Raw genomic sequence first — 23,434 nt, 5'->3', positions numbered from 1 at the left:
AAGTTTCATCAAGATTAGTTTTATCCATCAAAAGTCACGAGCCTGAGAAAAGTTACCTCATTTTCGAAAATAGGGGGAAACACCCCCTAAAGGTCATACAATCTTAACGAAAATTACACCATCAGATTTAGCGTATCAGAGAACCACATTGTAGAAGTTTCAAGCTCTTATCTACAAAAATGTGGAATTTTGTATTTTTTGCCAGAAGACAAAATCACGGATGCGTGTTTATTTGTTTTTCTGTTTTGTTTTGTTTTTTTCATGGGTGATCGTATCGACTCAATGGTCCTAGAATGTCGCGAGACGGCTCATTTTAACGGAAATTAAAAGTTCTAGTGTTCGTTTTAAATGACCAGAAAAATTGGAGGGCCCCTTGGCCCCCTCGCACGCTCATTTTTCGCCAAAGTCACCAGATCAAAATTCTGAGATAGCCATTTTGTTCACCATAGTCGAAAACCTAATAACTATGTCTTTGGGTACGACTTACTCCCCCGCAATCCCCGTGGGAGGGGCTGCAAGTAACAAACTTTGACCTGTGCTTACATATAGTAATGGTTCCTGGGAAGTGTACAGACGTTTTCAGGGGGATGTTTGGGGTTTAGGGGAGAGAGTTGGGGGGGATTATGTGGTAAGATATTTCCACGGAGGAACTTCTCATGGGGGAGCAGAATTTCAATGATGGAGGCGCAGGATTTTATAGCATTATTTGAAAAAACACTGAAAAAATAAATGTGAAAAGTTTTTTCTACTGAAAGTAAGGAGCAGCATCAAAACTTGACACGAACAGAAATTATTAGGCATAAGAGCGGTTTACCTCCTCGTAATACTTCATTCTTTACGCTAAAGTATTTTTAGTAATTTCAACTATTTATTCTACGGCCTTTGTAATTCAGAGGTTCTTAAGGAATTGGGACAAAATTTAAGCTTAAATGTAAAGAGCGAGGTATCGACGAGGGGTGAACCCCCTCATATACCCAAGAAAAACATACGAATATACCAGTTTGTTACGTAAGTTAATCCGTAAGTTATGTAGATTTTTTACTTATGAAAACGTTCGTAAAAATTTAAAAGTTCTAATTGCCTTTTTAAGTAATCGAAAAATTGGAGGGCAACTAGGCCTCCTCCCTCTCTCCTTTTTTCTCAAAATCTTCCGATAAAAACTATGAGAAAGCCATTTAGCCAAAAAAAATTAATATGCAAATTTCGTTTTAATGTCTAACTATGTCTATGTCTATGTCCTATGACTAGGTTCTATGTCTTTTGCCAGAAGGCAGATCACGGGTGCGTGTTTATTTGTTTGTTTGTTTGTTTTTTCCCCAGGGGTGATCGTATCGACCCAGTGGTCCTAGAATATCGCGAGAGGGCTCATTCTAACGGAAATAAAAAATTCTAGTGCCCTTTTTAAGTTACCAAAAAAATTGGAGGGCACCTAGGCCCCCTCCCACGCTGATTATTTTCCCAAAGTCACCGGATCAAAATTCTGAGATAGACGCGTTTATTCAGCGTAGTCAAAAAACTTGTAACTATGTCTTCGGGGACGACTTACTCCTCCACAGTCCCCGTGGGAGGGGCTACAAGTTACAAACTTTGACCAGTGCTTACATATAGTAATGGTTATTTGGAAGTGTACAGACGTTTTCAGGGGGGGTTTTAGGTTGGGGGGGGTGTTGAGAAGAGGGGGATATGTTTGGGGAACTTTCCTTGGAGGAATTTGTCATGAGGGAAGAAAATTTTCATAAAGAGAGCGTAGGATTTTCTAGTATTATTAAAAAAAAAAAACAATGAAAAAATAAATATGAAAAAAAATTTTCAACTAAAAGTAAGGAGAAGCATTAAAACTTAAAACGAACAGAAATTATTACGCATATGATGGGCTCACCATCTCCTAATACCTTGCTGTTTACGCTAAACCATTTTTAGTAATTTCAACTATTTATTCTGCGGCTTTTCTGATTCAGGTGTCATTCTTAAGAAATTGGGACAAAATTTAAGCCTAAATGTAAAGAGCGAGGTACTGACGAGGGGGCGAACCCCCTCATATACGTAATAAAAACATGAGAATACAGAAGTTCGTTACGTAAGCTAATTTGTAACTTACGTATATCTTTTACTAATAAAAACATTCGTAAAAAATTTAGTTCTAGTTGTCTTTTTAAGTAACCATAAAAAACAGAGGGCAACTAAGCCTCCTCCTCCGCTCCTTTTTTCTCAAAATTATTAGATAAAAACTATGAGAAAGCCATTTAGCCAAAAAAAAAAATGTAAATTTCGCTTTAATTATTCATCTGCGGAGAGCCAAAATCAAAATATGCATTGATTCAAAAACGTTCAGAAATTAAATTAAAAAAAACAAGTTTTTTTAACGGAAAGTAAGGAGCGACGCTAAAACTTAAAACGAACATAAATTACTTCGTATATGAAAGGGGCTGCCTCCTCATCAGAATAAAGAGAAAAAGTCAAACTTTAGCGTAAAGATCGGGGCGTTGATGAGGAAACAGCCCCTTTCATATACGAAGTAATTTCTGTTTGTTTTCAGTTTTAATGTCGCTCCTTACTTTCTGTTAAAAAAATTTTTTTTTATTTAATTTCACTATAGAACGACCTCATGGACTCCCGGTTCCCTGTACCACAAACAACTCAAATAGTGTTATTCTGGATCACAAGGATTGGACGAAGTAACAAGGGGAAAGTGCCAAGCCATATCGATGAACAATACAAAATATAAGGGTGAATAAGGGGAAAATATAACCACCGTAAAATATTTGGGGGGGGGGGGGGGGTTGCGCATTTAATTTGTGCATCATACCTACGTTGCGCGACAGTATTTTAAAAATCGACTTTACATGGTCCTTAAATGATAGGGTTTCATCAAAATTAATTCCGAGGTACTTGTTGAACCGTGTACGTTTGACAACTTCCCTCTCTGATATCAATTCAGTGATCCAATGATAAAAATTTGGAGATCGAGAAAAAAATAACAAAATTTGACTTACCTATATGCAGGTCAAGTTAATTGATTTTTAGCCATGTGCATTGCTGCATTTAATGCTTACATAAGCAGTTATTCTGTACGGGCAACACACATCAGCGTTTTGTCATCCGCAAATAAGGGTGCAGTGACCTGTGTTTTACTCGGACCATTATCAACAAAATCTGTAAATCTGGGTAGGTCATTAACAAAAATAGGCAGATCATTAATAAAAATAAAAATAGAGTAGGACCCAATGCGGAACCTTGGGGAACCCCACAATTAACACAATTTTTACTAGACGAGATTTCCTCTTAATGAAAATACTGCTGGTCATTCTGAAAATAATTACGAAGCAAACTTAACGGTGCATCCCTTAGTCTGTAAAATTCACATTTTCTTAATAGTAATTATTTTGTTAATAATATATGATGGTCTACAGAAATGAAGGGTACACTTATTAAGTCAAACAAGTCATTTCTTGGCATAAATTTTTTTTAAATCAATCAAACAAAATATTGTATAATGATTAGCCATTGTAAGTTTTGAGATTAGTCTAAAAGAGTGTATTCAAGAATTTTAAGCGATAGCCCGTGTTTTAACTGTAGTTGTAATATGACTTCAGATAAAAATATGAGATATAATTTTATGAGAGAAGAAAACTCAGAGCTCAGTTTTACATATCATTGTGGAGGATTGAAAACTGAGGAAAACATGATTGAAGTTAAATCTTCCCAAAGAGAAATGTCGAAGAAATTAAATCTCCACCAAGTCCTGCTCATTTTGCTACATATTCAAACCTTACATTTGGTCAAAATGTGTGATCAGTATTTGATAAAACGTGAGAGAATGTCCAGCTAAATAATGTGTATTTTGACAATTTAAATTTAATGTCCCTTGTAGAGGTTAAATTTCTGCTTTTAGTGATTTTAATATATTTTTTGAAAGCGCTACAAAACTTTGCAGTCGGACCTCTATTTTTTTTTATATGTACGGTACTTCTAAAACTAGCGTTTTATTTACGAAACGTTTTTTTACAAGACACGAAAGAACTTATTCTGGAGAAAAGCCGTTTATGTGTTCAACATTCAAGAAACGTTTTTCCCTGCTTGGTAATTTGAATAGTGAGTGGCTAATGATATTTTGTTCACATGTATGATTTTTTTGTTATTTTATTTTGCCGGCTTGTCATTACCTTGAAATTTCAACTTCTATACCTAGCAGCTAGAATTTTAAATTTGCAATCACAGAAGCCCAGCCAAGAAAAGCTTATTGTGATAATTTGAATTTCATATCCCTTAGAGGTTGCATTTCTGCTTTTAGTGATTCTGAAATTTTTTGAAAATACTGCAAAACTTTACAGTAAGATCTCTGGGTTAATCAACCTAGATATATGTAGAGTACTTCTAAAACTAGCGTTTTATTTACGGCACACGAAAGAATTCATTCTGGAGAAAAGCCGTTTAAGTGTCCTACATGCGAGAAACGTTTTTCCGACATCAGTAATTTAAATAGTGAGTGGCTCATTATATTTTTATTCACTTGTTTTTTAATTTAACCGGCTTGTCATTACCTTGAAATTTCAACTTTAATACCTAGCAGCTAGAATTTTAAATTTGCAATCAAATGAGTCCAGCCAAAATAAAAGCTTCTTGTGACAATTTTAATTTGATTTCCCTTAGAGGTTGTATTTTGGCTTTTAGTTATTCTGATATTTTTTTGAAAATGCTGCAAAACTTTACAGTAAGATCTCTAGGTTTATCAACCTTTTTTTTTCGCATATAAAGGGTAATTCTTAAACTAGTGTTTTATTTGCTGATCATTTAAGATTGTATCGCGGGGAAAATTTCAAGTGTGCTACTTTCAAGAAACGTTTTACTCAGCTTAGTCATTTGAACGGTGTATGGCCAGTGATGCATTTGTTTACTTGTATGTTTTTTTTTTGTTTTTTTTTTACTGGCTTGTCATTACCTTAAAATTTCAACTTTGTTACCTACCAGCTAGAATTTTAAATTTGCAATCAAATGAGCCCATTCAAATTTTCCAAATCCAACCTTTCGAAATCCACCAATGGTATGGAGGTCGTCTTTTACAGTTGCCCACCAATTTTCCGAATGACTGCCACGACGTCTGTGCCAATCGGGCAAAAGAGCAGCTACAAGCACTTGCTAGTTGATATTTGATGAGTTCATTGCGTCTTCGCTGGACAGGGTATAGCCAACGCAGTCTTCTCTGTTTGACGATCTTGGCTTTGTGCTTAATGTTACTGCAGCGGTGACGCACATCAGCATTTGAAGTTCTTTTGGAGCATAGAATCCTCAATGCTCTTTGTAAACAGCGGCGGTCAAAGACTTATAACTTATAGATGAAGCGCCTTCAGTGGCCAAGTCTCAACTGCATTAAGGCGAACAGGTGAGAGATACATTAAGCTTCAACAACAGCTACATTATTGACAGAAATTTTGTCTTCACGCGGATCTCCCATCTGTTCCACAAATGATAACGGAGTTGAGAGAAGTTGGCTTGGGCTTTGTTGATTCTGTTCTATAGGTCAAGGTCACAGCCTCCAAGAGAGTCTATTAGCAAGTCAAGATAAGTGAAGGTATTGAATTTTTCCAATATATGTCATCAAAGAATAAGCTGAAAATCTGAGCGTATGTATAGATCCATGACTTTAACTTTGATTGTGTTGATCTTCATACCCAGTAGCTGAGAGAATTAGCTACCCAGTAGCTATTTCATTTAGCATTGCTTGGACAGTTGTTGGATCACCAACAAGAGCACCGATGTCATCTGCGTAATCCAGGTCAGAAATGTTAACACCCAGTCCCGTCATGACGCCATTAAAACTCGAGAGTGCTCTTTCTTGAACCCAATCTACTCAATAGCTATTCAAATTAGGGGTAATATTGCACTCTTGTTATACACCCTTTTCCACATTAAAGGGCTTAGTTTCTTCACCCAACATGCTTGAAGTTGATTTGCAATGCTCATAGTAGGTCTTCATCAGCTCTGAATTCAATCGGCATACCATCCTCTGCAGCATGATTCTCCAATGGTTTTCACGGGCTAGAGAGTTGAAAGTAGTTTCGAAATCCAAAAACTAGGGTTAACTATAGGGATCCTCTAGCGTTCGCATTTTTGTTGAAGAAGATGAAGAGTGAAGATCTGGTTAGTGCATCCTCTCCATCAGTAAAATTTGCACTGATTTTCACGTTTTTGCTCATCCCTTGTTCCCTTGAACTTTTTAAGCAAAATTGTCGCAAATACTTTGGTGGCTATATCCGTGAGAAATATCCCTCGATAGTTACGGCCGTCACAATTTTACCTCTTTCTAAATTCTGGTATTATTACTGACACCCTCCAATCAGACGGGAAGATCTTCTTCTTCTATATCAGACTGAAGAGGGATTTTTGTTGCTCCGCCACAACATTTGGTGAGGCCTTTTAGACCAGAGGACACCATCTTCACCAGGTGACTGCCATGTCACCTGGCGTCATGTCGGTGCCATGTCGCTTTTACGGGGTGTTTTTTTTTCAATTGTTGGTGGCAGCATCATCATCGTATCTTTCCCATTTATGTTTGGATTAATCAGGCTTTTAAAGTGATTCTTCCATTGAACAAGTTCACCTTGTGCCTCAGGAATCGTATTACCTTAAATTATTTTAAAGGACCAGTGACAGGTGCCTTTTTTTTCGTTTTTCTTTGAGAGTTCTATAAAACCTTCTTTTGTCATTATTGTTGGCTTCGTTTTCTATATGTATAGCAATTTCATCCCAAGATGGTTGGTGGCCGTAGCAGGCACAATATCTCTGGGAGTATTCATTTTTTCATTGATTCTTCGTGGGAATTTTCATGACCAAGGGTTCCCTAGAGCCTTTGCACCCCGACAGGGTCGAGGAAGCCGCCTGCAGAGTCCGTTGTCCATAAAACCGGACTCTGCGTCCTGTCACAGATGTCCTATAGAGGTTCCTCCAACGATGGTGTTTCTAAGGTTTTTAACTCGCGGAACGTGTCAGCACGCCGGCGGGCCCTGCTGAGTGCACAGCAGAGGGCCTTTGTCATCCTCCACCTGTTTTTATGACCACCGGGTGGGGGTGTCCTGGTTTCTACTATGAAATTCTAGGGACTAGGCCCCTTCCCTTGGTCTGCGCCTCCTATTAACAAAATGAGGGCGCCAGAAAATCTTAAGGAAGATCCGCCAACCTCCTGGCTCCGCTCCTGCTTGCTGCTGAGTTTTCGTCCACAATGGATCCATCAGTTTTATTGTAAAGACATGTTGAAAGTTGTTTTAGTTTCTTCCGTGAAAGAGCTTCATTATAAATAGTCTAAATGCAAATTACCTTTACGAAATACATCAATTCGACGTGAAAAATTTAGCTTTTTGGCTGCACGTACCTAAGAAGAAAGCACATTTTTATAAGGCGCTTTACTTTGCTGTTCTTTAGTTAAGACCTATTTTTATATAATCTTTTTGTGTTTAAAAGAAGGTAAGGAGTGTTTCTATAACCTTGAATGTGTCTTGTTAGTATTGGGATGTAAATATTCTCATGAAACCACTTTTCACCAAGAACTCGGGTTAGATGTGGTGGATAAGGCGAAATTTATTTATATATGTTTAAAAAATAGATAAAATGAACAAAATAATATGTTTTAGATTCTAGTACACATAAAAAAAAAAGAACAATTAATCGTTTGACCATGGAGCCTATTGAGGGGAAATAAGAGTATTGCATTTTCGCTTCGTATTTATTGGTGAATAAAACTCTGAGCTTCGAATAGGCGTAAAAATGTTTTTTTTTAAATTAAATGAAATGGGTTACGATTTTTTAAACCTAATATTTAGATTAACTAATTTTTCTTTTGTCAACTATTAATTTAATTGTTTTCTACCTATCTCTATGTAAACTTCTTTTCAACACATGTTTTACTCTTAGTTTTGCATAATTAAGTAGTTATATTATTGGTGATGCGAGTTTATCAGGGGCTGATCTAAAGTAAGATCTTTGGGGAGGCCCAATGTGAGGTATGAAACCAAGATGGGAAAGAATATAATAAATAAAAAATAAAATTAAACAGGTGATAAAACAAGGATTTTGTCAGCCGGTAGCAAAATATGAAGACGTAGAACAAATAAATATTTCGACAAGGACCTCCCCCAAGTCCTCCTCATTGCTAAAAAAAAAAACGAAGAAGAAAAAAGAAAGAAACAACAACAAAATTTTACCTTTCAAAGTGAATTCGACAAGAGGAGAAAAGATACTGAAGAAAAAAAACATCCAGAAATTCATGAAAGAGAATTCAACAACTAGATTGAACAAATATTCTGTACTTTGCATTAGATTTTGCCTGTGTGCAATTTCGGTTTTCATTAGATATGCGGACAGGTTTTCCTGAATAATATCTCCTGTATATTACTCCTGAATATATTATCTCCTGTATATTATTCAGAAATATTCAGGAAATTCAGGAAACATTATTCTAAAGAAATATCTCCTGTGTCTCTATTTATAGCCGGTTTTCTGTTTTTACATATATTTTTTTTTTATCTCAATTAGCTCTTTAAAAATTGCGGTAGGCCATTTACAATAGACATTAAAGTTGCCCTTCAAAATGAAACTAAATGTTCAGGATATTCGAATATATACTGGGCCAGAGCTGAATCAAGGTTGTCAATTTTATTTTTCAATCTAAGGAATATATCTATTGAAATTTGTGTTCATGTGATCGTTCCCCTAGTTTATGATGGATCCTATTAATGTAAAATTTCCCATATTACGCGGGACTCTTTAGACACACTTACCCAGTATAGGGTCAGTTTTATTCTTTCCCCAGTTAAAAAAATTTTTTGAAAGAAAAAGAGAGACTATTATTTTTTTTCCAAGTTTGTTGCTAAGCTCCGAGACGCATGGTATTGTAGTGAAAGTTTTTTACTCAATTGCTGGTGTAACTGAATCAGGGAGGACGGTCTCCCTTTTTTCCTGTATTAGCTTTTTTAATCGGTGATCTCGGATATTTTCAATAAGGTTGAATGGGTAATCACTGGAGCATAGAATATCTTTAACGTAATCCAAGTCAGTTTTTGTATGATTACATGAACAGATTTTTAGAACTCTGTCTACTAAAGAAATTACTATCCCCTCTTTTCACAAAAGGGGGGTGATTTGACGAGAAATATAGATAGTGGTGACTATGGGTTTGCTTTCTATATATAGAAAATTCAAGGCTTGGAGTATTTTTATAATTAAAACATCCAAGAAAGGGAGCTTTCCTGAATCTTCCAGTTCTATTGTGAATTGAAGATTCGAATCAAAGAGTTCAATGTGCCAAAAAGTCTTTTAGAGAGTCCTGACTATGTTCCCAAAAAGCAAGAGCATCATCAACGAAGCGAAACCAGAAGAGTTTTCAAGGGGAAACTATTCAAAACTGATTGTCCTATTAAATCCAAGTAAAAATTTGCCAAAAAAAGAGACAAAACAGCACCCATGGGTAGGCCCATCTGAAGGAAAAATTTATCTCGGACTTAAAAAAAAAGGTAAAGGATACGGCATTAGACTTTATAGTCCCTACCGGCGGTGCTGATCTCCGTTTCTGGGCCCTTCAGCCAGGAAGTGCAATGGGGGGTTGGGGGCCAACCATCCTTTGCTTTCGCACACCCTTCCTGTTTACCTTCCCCGGATTTCTCCAGGTACCCATTTAAAGCTGGGTCGACTCTGGCTAAGCTTACAGAGTCACGCCCCTTATTCCCGTCCCAAACTGAACAATTGGGTACACTGGATTCGAACCCGCGTCCTTTCAGACAAAGGATCCCAAATCCAGCGCACCAACCGACTCGGCTAGGACGGCCTGGACTTAAGATACAAAGGACTTAAGATCTCGGACTTAAGATACAAAGATAACTTGTTGCACAGATGAGCAAGCGTATTTGTTGTTTCAATTTCTAAGGTTTTATAATCTGATCAAGCAGAATTTTTCTCTAATTTTCTTTGTAAGGCCTGTTCACATTTATGTACCTCACATGAACTGTTTTTTTTTTTTTTTTCTGTTATACTTTGATTTTTCAGCTTGTCAACAAGATCTATAAAAAATTTTATGTAAGATTTCTGTTTGGTTAGAAGAGGCTTGAAAATTGTGGCTAAGGACTTTCTTACACTTGTAGCTGGAGAACTATAACATGCTACGATAGAACGTAATGGACTATCTTTCTTATGGATTTTAGGTAGACCATAAAATTTTGAGGCTGAACGACCTTTGTGGTAGAATTTTCTGCACATTAGAGGGGTGATTAGTCTATTGTCTTAGAAATTTCTAATTCTTTTCTCAGCTGTTGTGTGTATTTATCTGTGGGATCAGTTTTTATTTCTTTGCAAATATTTTTATCCATTAAAAGGGTACTTATTCTATTTTGATAATCTGCAGAATTTATAAGTACAACTGTGTTCCCGTTGTCCGCTTTTGTAATTACTGTATTTTTATCACTTCAAATTTTGGAGGATTTTAATTTCTTCCTTTGATTTAGTTGAAAGCGACAATGACGGCTTATAATCAAGAATGCTCTTTACAATTTCTCTTCTGAGTGGGTCTGGATTTTGAACCTCACCATCAGAGCTAAAAATACCATAATCCACATCCGTAATAATTTCTTATATATTTACGTGTGTCTGAGCCGTTACAAATTTAGGCTCTTTTGATAGAATACTTAGCTCTTTGGATGTGAAAACCATGGAGGATATATTTTCTAAAGAAGGGCCAGCACAAAATCTAGGAACGAAATTCCGTGTTTGTTGGAAATGTTGAAATTCGAGTTTTGAAAGTTTTTTTGACAAGCTAGTTTTCGCTAAATGGGAAACGTGTTGGAAAGACATTTGTGAGATATTTAAAATTAGGTGAAAATCTGGAACGGATAAAGTCTGATATAGTAAAGATTTGAAATTAAATATATTATTACTGAAGACGTGTCTTTTGAGTCTATGGTCTTTTAAAATATTTTTTAGAGTTTTGAAACCCATTGGATAAACTCTGGATAAGCTGGCCTTCAGATTGTGTGCCTAATTGTAAGTTGAAACGTAAAGAAGGAGGAAGAATTCGATTTGTTTTGCAAGTTTCAAAAAAATTGAACTGATAAATAAGATTTGCGTGTTTATCAACACAACTTAGAAAGTCTAAAACAATGTTGGTCAAAAACTCCCCGTAAGCTTGACGTAAATACATTCTAAGACCACACTGACGTATGAAACAAAGAAAGGAAAGGATATAATAAATGAAAAATTAAATTAAATCGGTTAGAAAACGAAGATTTTGTCAGCCAGTAGCAAAACATGAAGACGAAAACAAGTAAATATTTCGACATGGACTTCCGCCAAGTCGTACTCAGTGCTAAAAAACAAAACGGACAAAAAAAGCAAAAAAAAAACAACAAAATCAGCCAGAAATCAATGAAAAAGAATTCACCAATTAGATTGAACAAGTATTCTTTGCCTTGCAATAGATTTTGCCTGTCTACAATTTCGGTTTTCATTAGATGTGCAGACAGGTTGTTTTAAATTAGACTGGGCGTAAATATTGACAGTCTTTTAATATTAAGTTGTTATAAATTGGTTTTAAGAAAATATCTCCTGTGTCTCTATTTATAACCAAATTTCTGTTTATATTTTTTTTTTCTCAGTTGCCTCTTCAAAAAGAACTAAATGTCCAGGATTTTCGAATATATGATGAGCCAGAGCTGAATCAAAGTTGCCAGTTTTTATTTCAAATCTCAGGGACTTATCTATTGAAATTTGTATTCATGCAATCGTTTCCCTAGATGTTGATGGGTCCTATCAATGTAAAATTTCCCTCGTGATTATACTGGATAGTGATGTCTACAAAGTCTCGTGTTCATGTAGGAAATTCTACATTGGTAGGACCTATCAACAACTAGGGGAACGATTGAATGAACACAAAATGTCAATAGATAAGTCCCCGATATCTGAAAATAAAAATGACAACTTTGATTTAGCTCTGGTCCAGCATTTATTCGAAAATCCTGAAGATTTAGTTCTTTTTGAAGAGGCAACTTTAATATTTACTGTAGTTGGCCTACTGCAACTTTTTAAAGACGTAATTGAGAAAAAAAATATACAAATAAACAGAAATTTGGCTATAAATAAAGAAACAGGATGTATTTCCTTGAGCCTAATGTGTAACAACGTAATGTTAAAAGACTCCTATCAATATTTTCGCCCAATCGAAGTTAAAACAACCTGTCCGCATAGCTAATGAAAACCGAAATTGCAGACAGGCAAAATCTATTGCATGGGAAAGAATACTTGCTCAACCTAATTGTTGAATTCCCTTTCATTGGCTTCTGGCTGGCTTTTTTTTTTTTTTTTTTTTTTTTTTGTCAGTGCCTTGTGTCCTCTTATCCAATTCACCTCGAAAGGTTAGATTTTGTTGTTTTTTTTTCTGTTGTTTTTTTTCGTCTTTTTATGGCACTTGGTATTAACCAAGTGACATATAGCAGTCGCCAATTCTGTCGGTCTGTCGGTCTGTCGGTCTGTCTGTCGGTCCCGGTTTTGCTACTTTAGGCACTTCCAGGTAAGCTAGGACGATGAAATTTGGCAAGCGTATCAGGGACCGGACCAGATTAAATTAGAAATAGTCATTTTCCCGATTTGACCATCTGGGGGGGGGGGGGGAGTGGGGGCCCGGTTAATTCGCAAAAAATAGAAAAAATGAAGTATTTTTAACTTATCAGCGGGTGATTGGATCTTAATGAAATTTGATGTTTGGAATGATATTGTGTCTCAGAGCTCTTATTTTAAATCCCGACCGGATCTGATGACATTGGGGGGAGTTGGAGGCGGAAAACCTAAAGTCCCGGTTTTGCTACTTTAGGCACTTCCAGGTAAGCTAGGACGATGAAATTTGGCAAGCGTATCAGGGACCGGACCAGATTAAATTAGAAATAGTCGTTTTCCCGATTTAACCATCTGGGGGGGGGGGGAGTGGGGGCCGGTTAATTCGGAAAAAATAGAAAAAATGAAGTATTTTTAACTTATGAGCGGGTGATTGGATCTTAATGAAATTTGATGTCTGGAATGATATTGTGTCTCAGAGCTCTTATTTTAAATCCCGACTGGGTCTAATGACATTGGGGGGAGTTGGAGGGGGGAAACCTAAAATCTTGGAAAACACTTATAGTGGAGGGATCGGGATGAAACTTGATGGGAAAAATAAGCGCAAGTCCCAGATACATGATTGACATAATCGGAACTGATTTGCTCTCTTTGGGGTAGTTGGGGGGGGGAGTAATTCTTAAAAATTAGAAAAAAGAGGTATTTTCAACTTACGAAGGGGTGATCGGATCTCAATGAAATTTGATGTTTAGAAGGATATCGTGTCTCAGAGCTCTTATTTTAAACCCGAACGGATCTGGTGACATTGGGGGGGGGGGGAGTTGGGAGGGAGAAACCTTAAAAATTGGAAAACACTTAGAGTGGAGGGATCGGGATGAAACTTGGTGGAAAAAAAACACGAGTCCTAGATACATGATTGGCATAACCAGAACGGATCCGCTCTCTTTGGGGTAGTTGGGGGGGGGGTTAATTCTGAAAAATTAGAAAAAATGAGGTATTTTTAACTTACGAACAGGTGATTGGATCTCCATGAAATTTGATTTTTAGAAGGATATCGTGTCTCCAAGCTCTTATTTTAAATCCTGACCGGATCTGGTGACATTGGGGGAAGTTTGGGGTAGGGAAACCTAAAATGATGGGAAACGCTTAGATTGGAGGGATTGGGATGAAACTTGGTTGGAAAAATAAGCAGAAGTCTTGCATACGTGATTTACATAATTGGAACGGATCCGCTCAATTGCGGGGGGGGGGGTAATTCTGAAAAATAAGAAAAATGACGTATTTTTAACTTACGAAGGAGTGATCGGATCTTCATGAAACTTCATATTTAGAAGGACCTCGTAACTCCGATATCTTATTTTAAATCTCAACCGGATCAAGCGTAATTGGGGGGGGGGCAGTTGGGGGGACCGGAAATCTTAGAAAATACTTAAAGCGGTGAGATCAGGATGAAACTGGATGGGAAGAATAGAAACCTGTCTAAGATACGTGACTGACGTAACTGGACCGGATCTGCTCTCTTTGGTGGAATTGGGGGGGGGGGTAATATTGAAAATTGAGGTATTTGTAACTTACGAAAGGGTGACCAGATCTTAATGAAATTTGATATTTAGAAGGATCTTGTGCTTTAAAGTTCTAATTTCAAATTCCGACCAGATCCTGTGACATTCGGGGGAGTTGGAGGGGGGAACCGGAATTCTTGGAAAACATGAAAATTGGAGTATTTATATCTTACGAATAGATGATCGGATCGTAATGAAATTTGATTTTTAGAAGGAATTCATGTCTCAGAGCTCTTATTTCAAATCCCGACCAGATCTTTTGACATTGTGGGGATTTGGAGGGGGAAATCTTGGAAAAACACTTGGAGTGTAGGAATCGGGATGAAGCTTGGTGGATAGAATAAACAAATGTCCTTGATACGTGATTGACAGAATCGTACTGGATTCGCTCTCTTTGGGGAAGTTGGGGGGAGGGGTTCAGTGATTTGGTGAGTTCGGTGCTTCTGGACGTGCTAGGGCGGTGAAAATTTGTAGGCGTGTCAGGGAGCTGCACAATTTGACTTGATAAAGTCGTTTTCCCAGATTCGACCATCTGGGGGGCAAAAGGGAGAGGAAAAATTAGAAAAAATTAGGTATTTATAACTTACGAGTGGGTGATCGGATCTTAATGAATTTTGATATTTAGAGGGACTTTGTGACTCAGAGCTCTTATTTTAAATCTTGACCGGCATTAAGCCTCTTATTTTCCTTTTTAAATCAATCTATTGATTCATAGAATTTTGTTAGAGCTCATACCATATGATCTCTTGGCTCTTAGCTCTTCTCGCCTCGTCACAAGTGCCATATGAGCTCTTAGCTCTTGTTTTTTTTTAGTATTGAGGACGACTTGGCAGAAGTCCTTGTCAAAATATTTGCTTGTTTTTCGTAATCATATTTTGCTACTGACTGACAAAATCCTAGTTTTCTCACCTATTTGATTTTATTTTTCATTTATTATATCCTTCCCTTTCTTGGTTTTATCCGTCATGTATAAACGGTGTGGTCTTAGGCCTAATGTGACAAAGGTGCCAGTGAGGAAAGTCTTGGGGGGGAGCAATGTTACAAAGGTGTCAATAATTGCCAAAATTGACAAATTTATTCTAAAAATAAAGAGTAAAAAAAGACAAAAAAAGAGGAAAAGAGGGCACCAAAAAAAATATTGGTGGGGGTGGGGTCCCCCGCTTCTCCTGGATCCACTCGTGACGGTCATAATGTTGATAAATACTATATCTTATTATCTTTACAGATTCTATTATCTATATCTTTTCAGATAAAGTATATTTATGTCTCAAAAATATATCTCTATAAATTTTTTTCAGGATAAATATTACAAGTATTGTCATTTGCTAAACCAAAAGAAACGTTCGAAGTAAATATAAAAAAAAAGACAGATTTATGTTTAAACTTGTCTAATTACAAGGGCTTTTATTGGTGTCTTGGAAAGGACGGTTTAATTCCAGGCCAGTATTTCTAGCAGTCTCCTAATTAACTTTAAAAAAAGCTCGTATTGCTTTTGATATTTTTATTTTTGTGTGTGTTTTAATAGTTTCTTCTGTGCTTTTAGCTCACATACTTACTCACACAGGGGAAAAACCGTATAAATGCGAAATTTGTCAAAAAGGGTTTACTAGAAGATATATCCTGAGAAAGCATGAAAGTACGAAGCATTGCAATTACAAACAAAAGTATGTATTTTTTTATGAGTTTTGTTGTTTATTTTGTCCATATATCTATTATTTTTTTCCCTTTTTTTTTGCTGAAAGTTTAACTTCCATACATCGGAAAATAACAGTGACGTGATACAGAAGAAGTATTTAGCCCAGTGAGCATGTATCTGCAGTGTTCAATGTTAGGAGACTTTTTTGCCTTAATGCGCCCTTTGGGTCTTAACCCCTTTAAGCAGCTAGTGTGCATATATGACCTTCAAAGAATTAAAAAATAACACAAAGAAATGCCTTAAAGAACTCCCATGACAAAAGGAAAACACTCAAGTGTAAATTTACGAAGTCCTTGATAATTTTATGAATATATTAATATATTACAGATTTAAGAGGAAGGAAGGAAGAAAAGCAACACAACAAAAACAGAATTATCTTACTTCTAAACCATGAATAGCCGTGAGACAGGCATGTACGCAGGAATTTTTTTTCGGGGGGGGGGGGCAAAACCTTCGAAACAGCAAATATAAAGTAGCACTTTTATATATTAATATATTAATGTTAATATATATATTATATTAATATATATATATTTATATATATATATATATATATATTATACATATATGTGTTATATATATATATATATATATATATATATATATATATATATATATATATATATATATATATATATATATATATATATATATATATATATTATACATATATATACATAATATATATATATTAATATATTATATAATATATATATATTAATATATATTAATATATATAGTAATATATTAAGTAATTATTATATTTAATATATTAATATGGTCTATCAAAAATCCATACTCTATGTCACCCATTGTGATTTTCAGTCAAGCAAGGCTTACCACTAGTTCTCAAGTGAGGAGGCATATGAACATGTACAGCATTGTAATACCAAACAAAAATTATCTATGCTTATAATAGAGTTCTGTATTCGTTTTTGCCATGATTTTTTTTTTCTCAAAATCTTTATTTATTCATTGCTCAAAGTTCAACTACCATGCATGGGAAAATAACAGCGACTTAATACCCGTGAAGTATTTTGTCCAGTTAGCTAGTATCTGCCATGTTCAATGCTTGGGGCCTTGGGGATCTTAACCCTTTCAAGAAGTTAGTGCGCACATGTAACCTCTAAAGAATCAAAAACTAACACAAAGAAAGGCATTAAAGAAGTCTCAATGAGAAAAGAAAAAAAGAAAAACACAATAAATACAAATTTGCGAAGTACTTGATTAATTTATAAATATGTTAATATAGTCCATAAAAAATCTAGACTGTCTGTCCTATTCAACAAGGATAAGTCATGACGGTGTGATAGGAGGGCCTTAATGCACATATTACGGCCTGCGCAGACACACCAATCTAGCCTATGAGTTATCTACTGGAGCTGATTTCTGGCTTAGTTGTGATATAACCCACATAGTTTGACCATTTGACTAAAACAAAACTTTAGTATTTTTCTTAAATAGAAAAATAGCTTTGTAAAAGTATTACATTTTCTACTATAAACAGGCTACAGCTAATGACTACTACTAGCAGACCCCCTTAGATGGTAAATAACTTTTTCATTTGGGTGAATTTAGTTGAATAGAATGAGTAAAAGAGTAAAAAAAAGGTAAGGTAAAGGATATCGCACTAGACCCTTAAAGTCAAAACAGGCGATGCTTATATCTGTTTAAAGACCCACAGCCAGAAAGAGCAATGGGGTTGGGGGCCAGCCATCCTGTGCTTTAGCACACCCTCCTGCTTAACTTCCCAAATTTCTCCTGGTACCCATCTAAAGGGGTAGGTTTGGCTGAGCTTACAGAGTCACGCCACTGACCCCTGTCCTAAATGAAACAACTGGTCACACCTGGAATTGAAATCCCACCCTACGGACAAAGAATTTCAAATCTAACGTGCTAACCAATCAGCTAGGATGGCTCAAGCTATTAAAGTGGAAAAAATGGGAGAAAGTGAATTTTGGACAAACAAATACAGTTTTGTTGAGCGTTTGTAATTTTGGAGCTGCCGTGGAAAGGATATCCTGCAAAATGACTAGGTCGACTTGTTTTTGACCAAATAGCTGTAGAATGCTAAAAATGCTCAGCTTTCTTCTACTGATCTTAGCTTGACGTCTATCAATCGATCCTGAAAACCTACCATTTGCATAAACTGTCAAAATGCACCCATCGAAAATACTTTAATTAATTCTAGATATTGTAATCAACTACATCGAAATTCTTAATTATTTTAATTGTCTGTTCTAGGCTTGTGAACGGGTTGAATCTTTCACTGAACTGTTGAATTTATGAGTTTAGTACATTATGTTACAGAATTACAGGTAACTCATATATTTATTTAATATATAATAATATATTAATATACTATTATTATCATAAGCATTCGCTTTGTTCCTCCAATTTTAAAAATTGAAAACACGTGCATGGTTTTGCTTCTAACCTGGTGAGACCTTTCTACTAAGACCTTTCTACTAAGACTAACCTGGTGAGACCTTTCTTCTAAGGTCTTTCTTCTAAGCGTTTTAGTTTCAATATCTTGCTTGAAAATTTGATGTTTACTTTCTGAAAATTTAATGCATTCAAAGATAACCTCAAAAACCTTGTAATTTTAAATTAAGTTCACTGATATGAGTGGAGGGGTCAGTAAAGTAGCATTAAATTACTGATAGGATTCTTAATCCTATGAATGTTTATTATATCCCTAGCATCGATGAGATTAAATCTCGTCAATTAACCCCTCAAATATCTCTTATACTTTTTCTTGACTCATTCATCACACTATTGAGCCTTGAGATTCTATTATTGGATGATTCAACGCCCAATAGAACCACTGAAGAATCTTTCTTGTTAAATGGCTGGACAGTTATAAAACTCACTCTTTCTGTTAGAATTAAAATTATTGATTAATTGTTGTTAATTTAAGTCGAAATTAACTGAATTTTTATTTAAAAAAGAAAATTATTTCTGAGGATCCAGTCAAAGCGCAAAACACGTCTTGGTGGGTAATTTGCAATGAAAATGAACCTTGTAATGTCCATAGGTTTCCACTAATGATTTCATATATTCTATATTTTTTCCTAACCCTATATGGCGCATCACCTGTCATTACTGGAACAATTTTAGAAAGATCAATGTTTAAGTCACTAAATGTTTTGGTAACAATGGTAACTTCTTGATTACCAATTGGTAACATTTAATTGGTAACATTTAACTGGTAACATTCAATTGGTAACATTTAATTGGTAACATTCAATTGGTAACATTCAATTGGTAACATTTAATTGGTAACATTCAATTGGTAACATTCAATTGGTAACATTCAATTGGTAACATTTAATTGGTAACATTCAATTGGTAACATATAACTTCTTGATTCACCAGAGTGTCATTTGTGCTTTACTGAGAGCAATTATATTACGAGCACTTTGTTTCAAATAATTAAAAAATCAATTAACGAAACATCAAAGAAAAGATATCTCACGGCCTGCACGTACGCAGGGTGGGGGGGGGGGCCTTCAAACCCCCCCCCCCGAAATTTTGTGAAATGTTTAATTTCCCCATGGTTTCTTGGAATTTCTGGCAAAAGTAGGACATTTATTAAGAATCTAGATACATGTGTGAAGCCCTTTTTGGGGGATTTTACAGCATGCAATTATCCGGTCAAGTCAAGCCCAATTATTAACCCATTTTCTGTCTGACTTTTTACCCTTTTTGAAGTAATTAGCAATTGTACTGTTTTTTTTTTTTTTTTTTTTTTTTTTTTTTTTTTTTTTTTTTTTTTTTTTTTTGTAAAGAGAGTTTGCTTTCCACGGCAAAATAGAATTATCCTTGATATTAGGGCGTTTATCCCGCCTTTTCAGGATAGAGTAAAGCTTTTAATGGATCAATTTTGGAAACTATCATTTTTCAGTAAAATCTTACGTTTTTGCAATAGAAGAACTACCCCCCACAGCACCAGTATTGCACTGTTAACCCTAAAATTTCCCTTTCAGTGGGATTATTCACTGGTTCTAAGTCGCTATGAACATAATCTGAGCCTAAAACGTACTTTTGAGGCTTCCGTCCTCTTCCCCCCATCCGCTACAATACTACAGATTAAAGTTAATCTGTATTTTCCGATATACGTGCTGTTTGCATTACTAAATAAAAAAGTGCTACCTTATATCTGCTGTTTCGAAGGTTTTGGGCCCCCACCCCCCGAAAAAAAATTATTTTGCGTACATGCCTGTCTCACGGCTATTCATGGTTTAGAAGTAAGATAATTCTTTTGTTGTTGTGTTGCTTTTCTTCCTCCCTTCCTCTTAAATCTTCTAAAAGACATGAATGTTATTTATTAATATTAATGATTAACGAATAATAATAATGAATATTAAATTTCTCCAACATACAAATATCAAGCCAAACTATGGATTCTTGTTGAAAAAAAACGAAAACAGATTTTTTTTTTCTTTTTCCGTGAAATAGACTATTCCGATTAAAAACTAATATAATTTAATTCAAAAAATCTATTGTGTGTAAGAATAGCTATTTTATAATACAAGTATATCTTAGGACTCTTTATTCTTATATAAGTTGTTGCATCGACCTTGAAATCTTTAGGGACTTGCTTTTTTTTTTGTCGTCTGTGATATCCCACGACATTTATTATAACCAACTCTGCACTGCAAAGATTTTTTTAACCTTTGCACTTGCCACAGACGCCGATTGTCGATTGGACAATTGATTGCTAGAATTTGAAAAATACCTTCTCCTATATTCATTATTATTAAGAATAGTATTTTAATATTATGTAAATTATATTATATAAATCGTATGTATTATATAAATATTATATAAATAATATTTTAGTAATATTTGAAATTTCTATTAATCTAACATCAGCAAAAATAACAAAAATAGACAAAAAACAGCCTAATAGCCAAAATTACCGAAATAACTATTTTAAAAAAGAAAGGTTATTTATTTAATATTTGTTCTAGAATTACTAGCTAATTTTTTAGTTGTAGATTTGATAAAAGACAACATGTTTAAGGCTTATTAAGTTTTTGGAAACTCACCGAGAGTAAATAATAACATTTTGTTTTCATATATATTTTCTCTCATTAGATGAAGCTTGCAATTGTCTCCAATCCTGTATGATTCCACTGCTGTTCCGGTTGCAAAATACATCTATTTTGAGTTCCTTCAAATTTTTATCGTTTGGTTCTTGTTCTTATTTTGAGATTTTGTGTTTTGTTTCCTCTTTGGAATTTTGTATTTTGCGCTGATATTATTTTACTTGCCAATACTTGATTATAAGCTATTTTTGTCTAAAGTTTAAATCAGCGAGGAAGCTGTTTTTACTGTGCTATTGTTACCCTTATATCTTTGTTGTCGAAGTGTTTTTTCTGTGTCATTTGTTTTACTTTCCCTGCGTCTTCTCAGTCTCTTATGTCTTAATACTTTTACTTTTTAACCTTTTTGGTAGCATTTGAATTCTATCAAAATTCAGCTGTAAAAAGTTTTTCAAGAAAGTGTTTTTTTTTTTTTACTGTTATTAACTTTTGGCTGATCCTAATTGTCGAGTTAGTTCTTCTGAACTTTTTTTTTCATTGGAAAATTTATCATAAAATATTTAAGCACAGTTTTTTGTCTTTGTAATTGTTAGATTTTTTATTTATCTTCATCATCGAGTTATTTTCTCATTTCTTTTCCATTTAACTTTTTTTTCTGTGTTCTTGAATCTCAAGTCGTATTTTGAATCTTCAATTGTATTTTTTTTCTGTGTTCTTGAATCTCAAGTCATATTTTGAATATTCAATTTTTTTCTTTTTTTTAGTATCTCTTGTTACTAATATATTTTGTTGACAAAACAGCTGTCATGCTTCTAATTGATACAAAATTGCAAAAAGACTGTGGTGCAAAATATTTTGAGGTGGCTCAAAAATTTTTCTTTTTGTTTCAATCCTATTTAATTCAAGAATAAAGTTAGCTCAGAAAAGTTAAAATTAGTAAGATTCCAAAACCATTAGACGGTTTTGCTTCTAGTTGATACAAGACTGCAAAGACTGTGGTGCAAAATGATTTGAGGTGGCTCAAAAATTGTCTTTTTGTTTTTGTATCAATCCTATGTAATTCAAGAATGAACTTAGCTCAGAAATGTTCAAATTAACAAGATTTCAAAATCATTAGACGGTTTTGCTTCTAATTAATACAAAACCGCAACTACTGTGGTTGAAAATATTTTGGGGTGGCTCAAAAATTTTTATTTTTATTTTTGTTTCAATCCTATTTAATTCAAGAATAAACTTATCTCAGAAAAGTTCAAATTAGCAAGATTTCAAAACCATTAGACGGTTTTGCTTCTAATTGATACAAGACTGCAAAGACTGTGGTGCAAAATATTTTGAGGTGGCTCGAAAAATTTTCTTTTTGATTTTGTTCAAATCCTATTTAATTCAAGAATAAACTTAGCTCAGAAAAGTTTACTTTTATTTACTTTTATGCATTCTTAAGAGAATGAATGAAATTGGGGTCCATAACATATTAATTTTATTACTATATATTCCTAAGCAACATCCATCTTCCTAAGTAGCGCCTACCAAGACCCCTGAGGCCCTCAGAGCTACGCATGGCCCTCCTCCATGCCAATCTATTCAAAGCCTCCCTCCTTACCCTATTAGAAGTTACAGTTCTGCTTAAATCTTTTCTTTTGGCCTCCTTCTACCCCGTACGTAAATATACTGCTTTTTGTTTGACCCTAAATGGTTTAAATTTTATTACTATATACTCCTAAGCAACATCCATCTTCCTAAGTAGCGCCTCAAAAAGAAAAGAAAATATTACTAAAGTTGGGGAAAACCCATAGGATATTACCTCTAAAGGGGACAGCAACTAAAAAAAAAAAAAAACATAAAAATAAGGATTCATAAGCATGCATTCACCGTAAAGTTGGGTTTAGATTTGTCTAGTGTCGGCAAAAAATGCTGACGCCATCTAGCATTTATTGATTTGCATTTCTAACGTTTGATGTAGCCATAAACCAAAATTAGCCAAACCAAAATATTAAAAACCAAATTACCAAAAACCTTAAACCAAATTAGCATAAACCAAAATTATAACTGACAAGATTACTGTCGCATTAAGTATCAAATCTCAGAGAAAAATAGAACTAAAAAGCTGGAAAACTGCCAAGACATATCAAACACTAGAAGGTATTAGTAACGTTCTTGTATTGGCACTAAGGCCAGTTCTCTCTCTTATAAGTTGCGCATGCTCTTTGCTGCTTCTAGTTTATTTATATTGTTTCACGGTTGTTACTTAGTGATTTTCAATTTTGTTTATGTCTTTGATTTGTTTCTTTTTCTCTTCTTTTGTTAAATTGGAGAATATTAAAGTATTATCAAACATTTCTTATTAGTTATGTTGTTTCGATTTCATTTTATTTAAGGAGGACAGCAGATTCTCTTTCAGAAAAAAAGGATAGAAAATTGTCTTAAGATTTGCTTTAGTGGTTTAAACCACTTTGTTATTTCATACAATGAAATAACAGATTTACGGCAAAAGGAATAGAAAGACATTATTTTTTTTTATCATAGGTCACATAGTTTCGTAA

At 34.7% G+C, this 23,434-nt stretch overlaps 1 protein-coding gene across 6 annotated transcripts in view; it reads left to right on the top strand.

Moving 5' to 3' along the window:
• Positions 1–23,228, top strand: part of LOC136038592 (histone-lysine N-methyltransferase PRDM9-like) — a 206,651-nt gene extending 183,423 nt beyond the window's left edge. For all 6 annotated transcript variants that reach the window (XM_065721794.1, XM_065721792.1, XM_065721797.1 and 3 more), the window contains 2 exons: positions 15,691–15,811; positions 20,947–23,228. In XM_065721794.1, coding sequence (XP_065577866.1) covers positions 15,691–15,811; positions 20,947–20,950 — 125 coding nt within the window. In that variant the 3' untranslated portion in view covers positions 20,951–23,228. The remainder of the gene's footprint in view (positions 1–15,690; positions 15,812–20,946) is intronic.
• Positions 23,229–23,434: the final 206 nt, after the last annotated feature.

This window comes from Artemia franciscana, chromosome 18, assembly GCF_032884065.1.
Source record: "Artemia franciscana chromosome 18, ASM3288406v1, whole genome shotgun sequence".
Classification (NCBI taxonomy): Eukaryota; Metazoa; Arthropoda; class Branchiopoda; order Anostraca; family Artemiidae; genus Artemia; species Artemia franciscana.
This window is presented reverse-complemented; position numbering and strand designations above follow the sequence as displayed.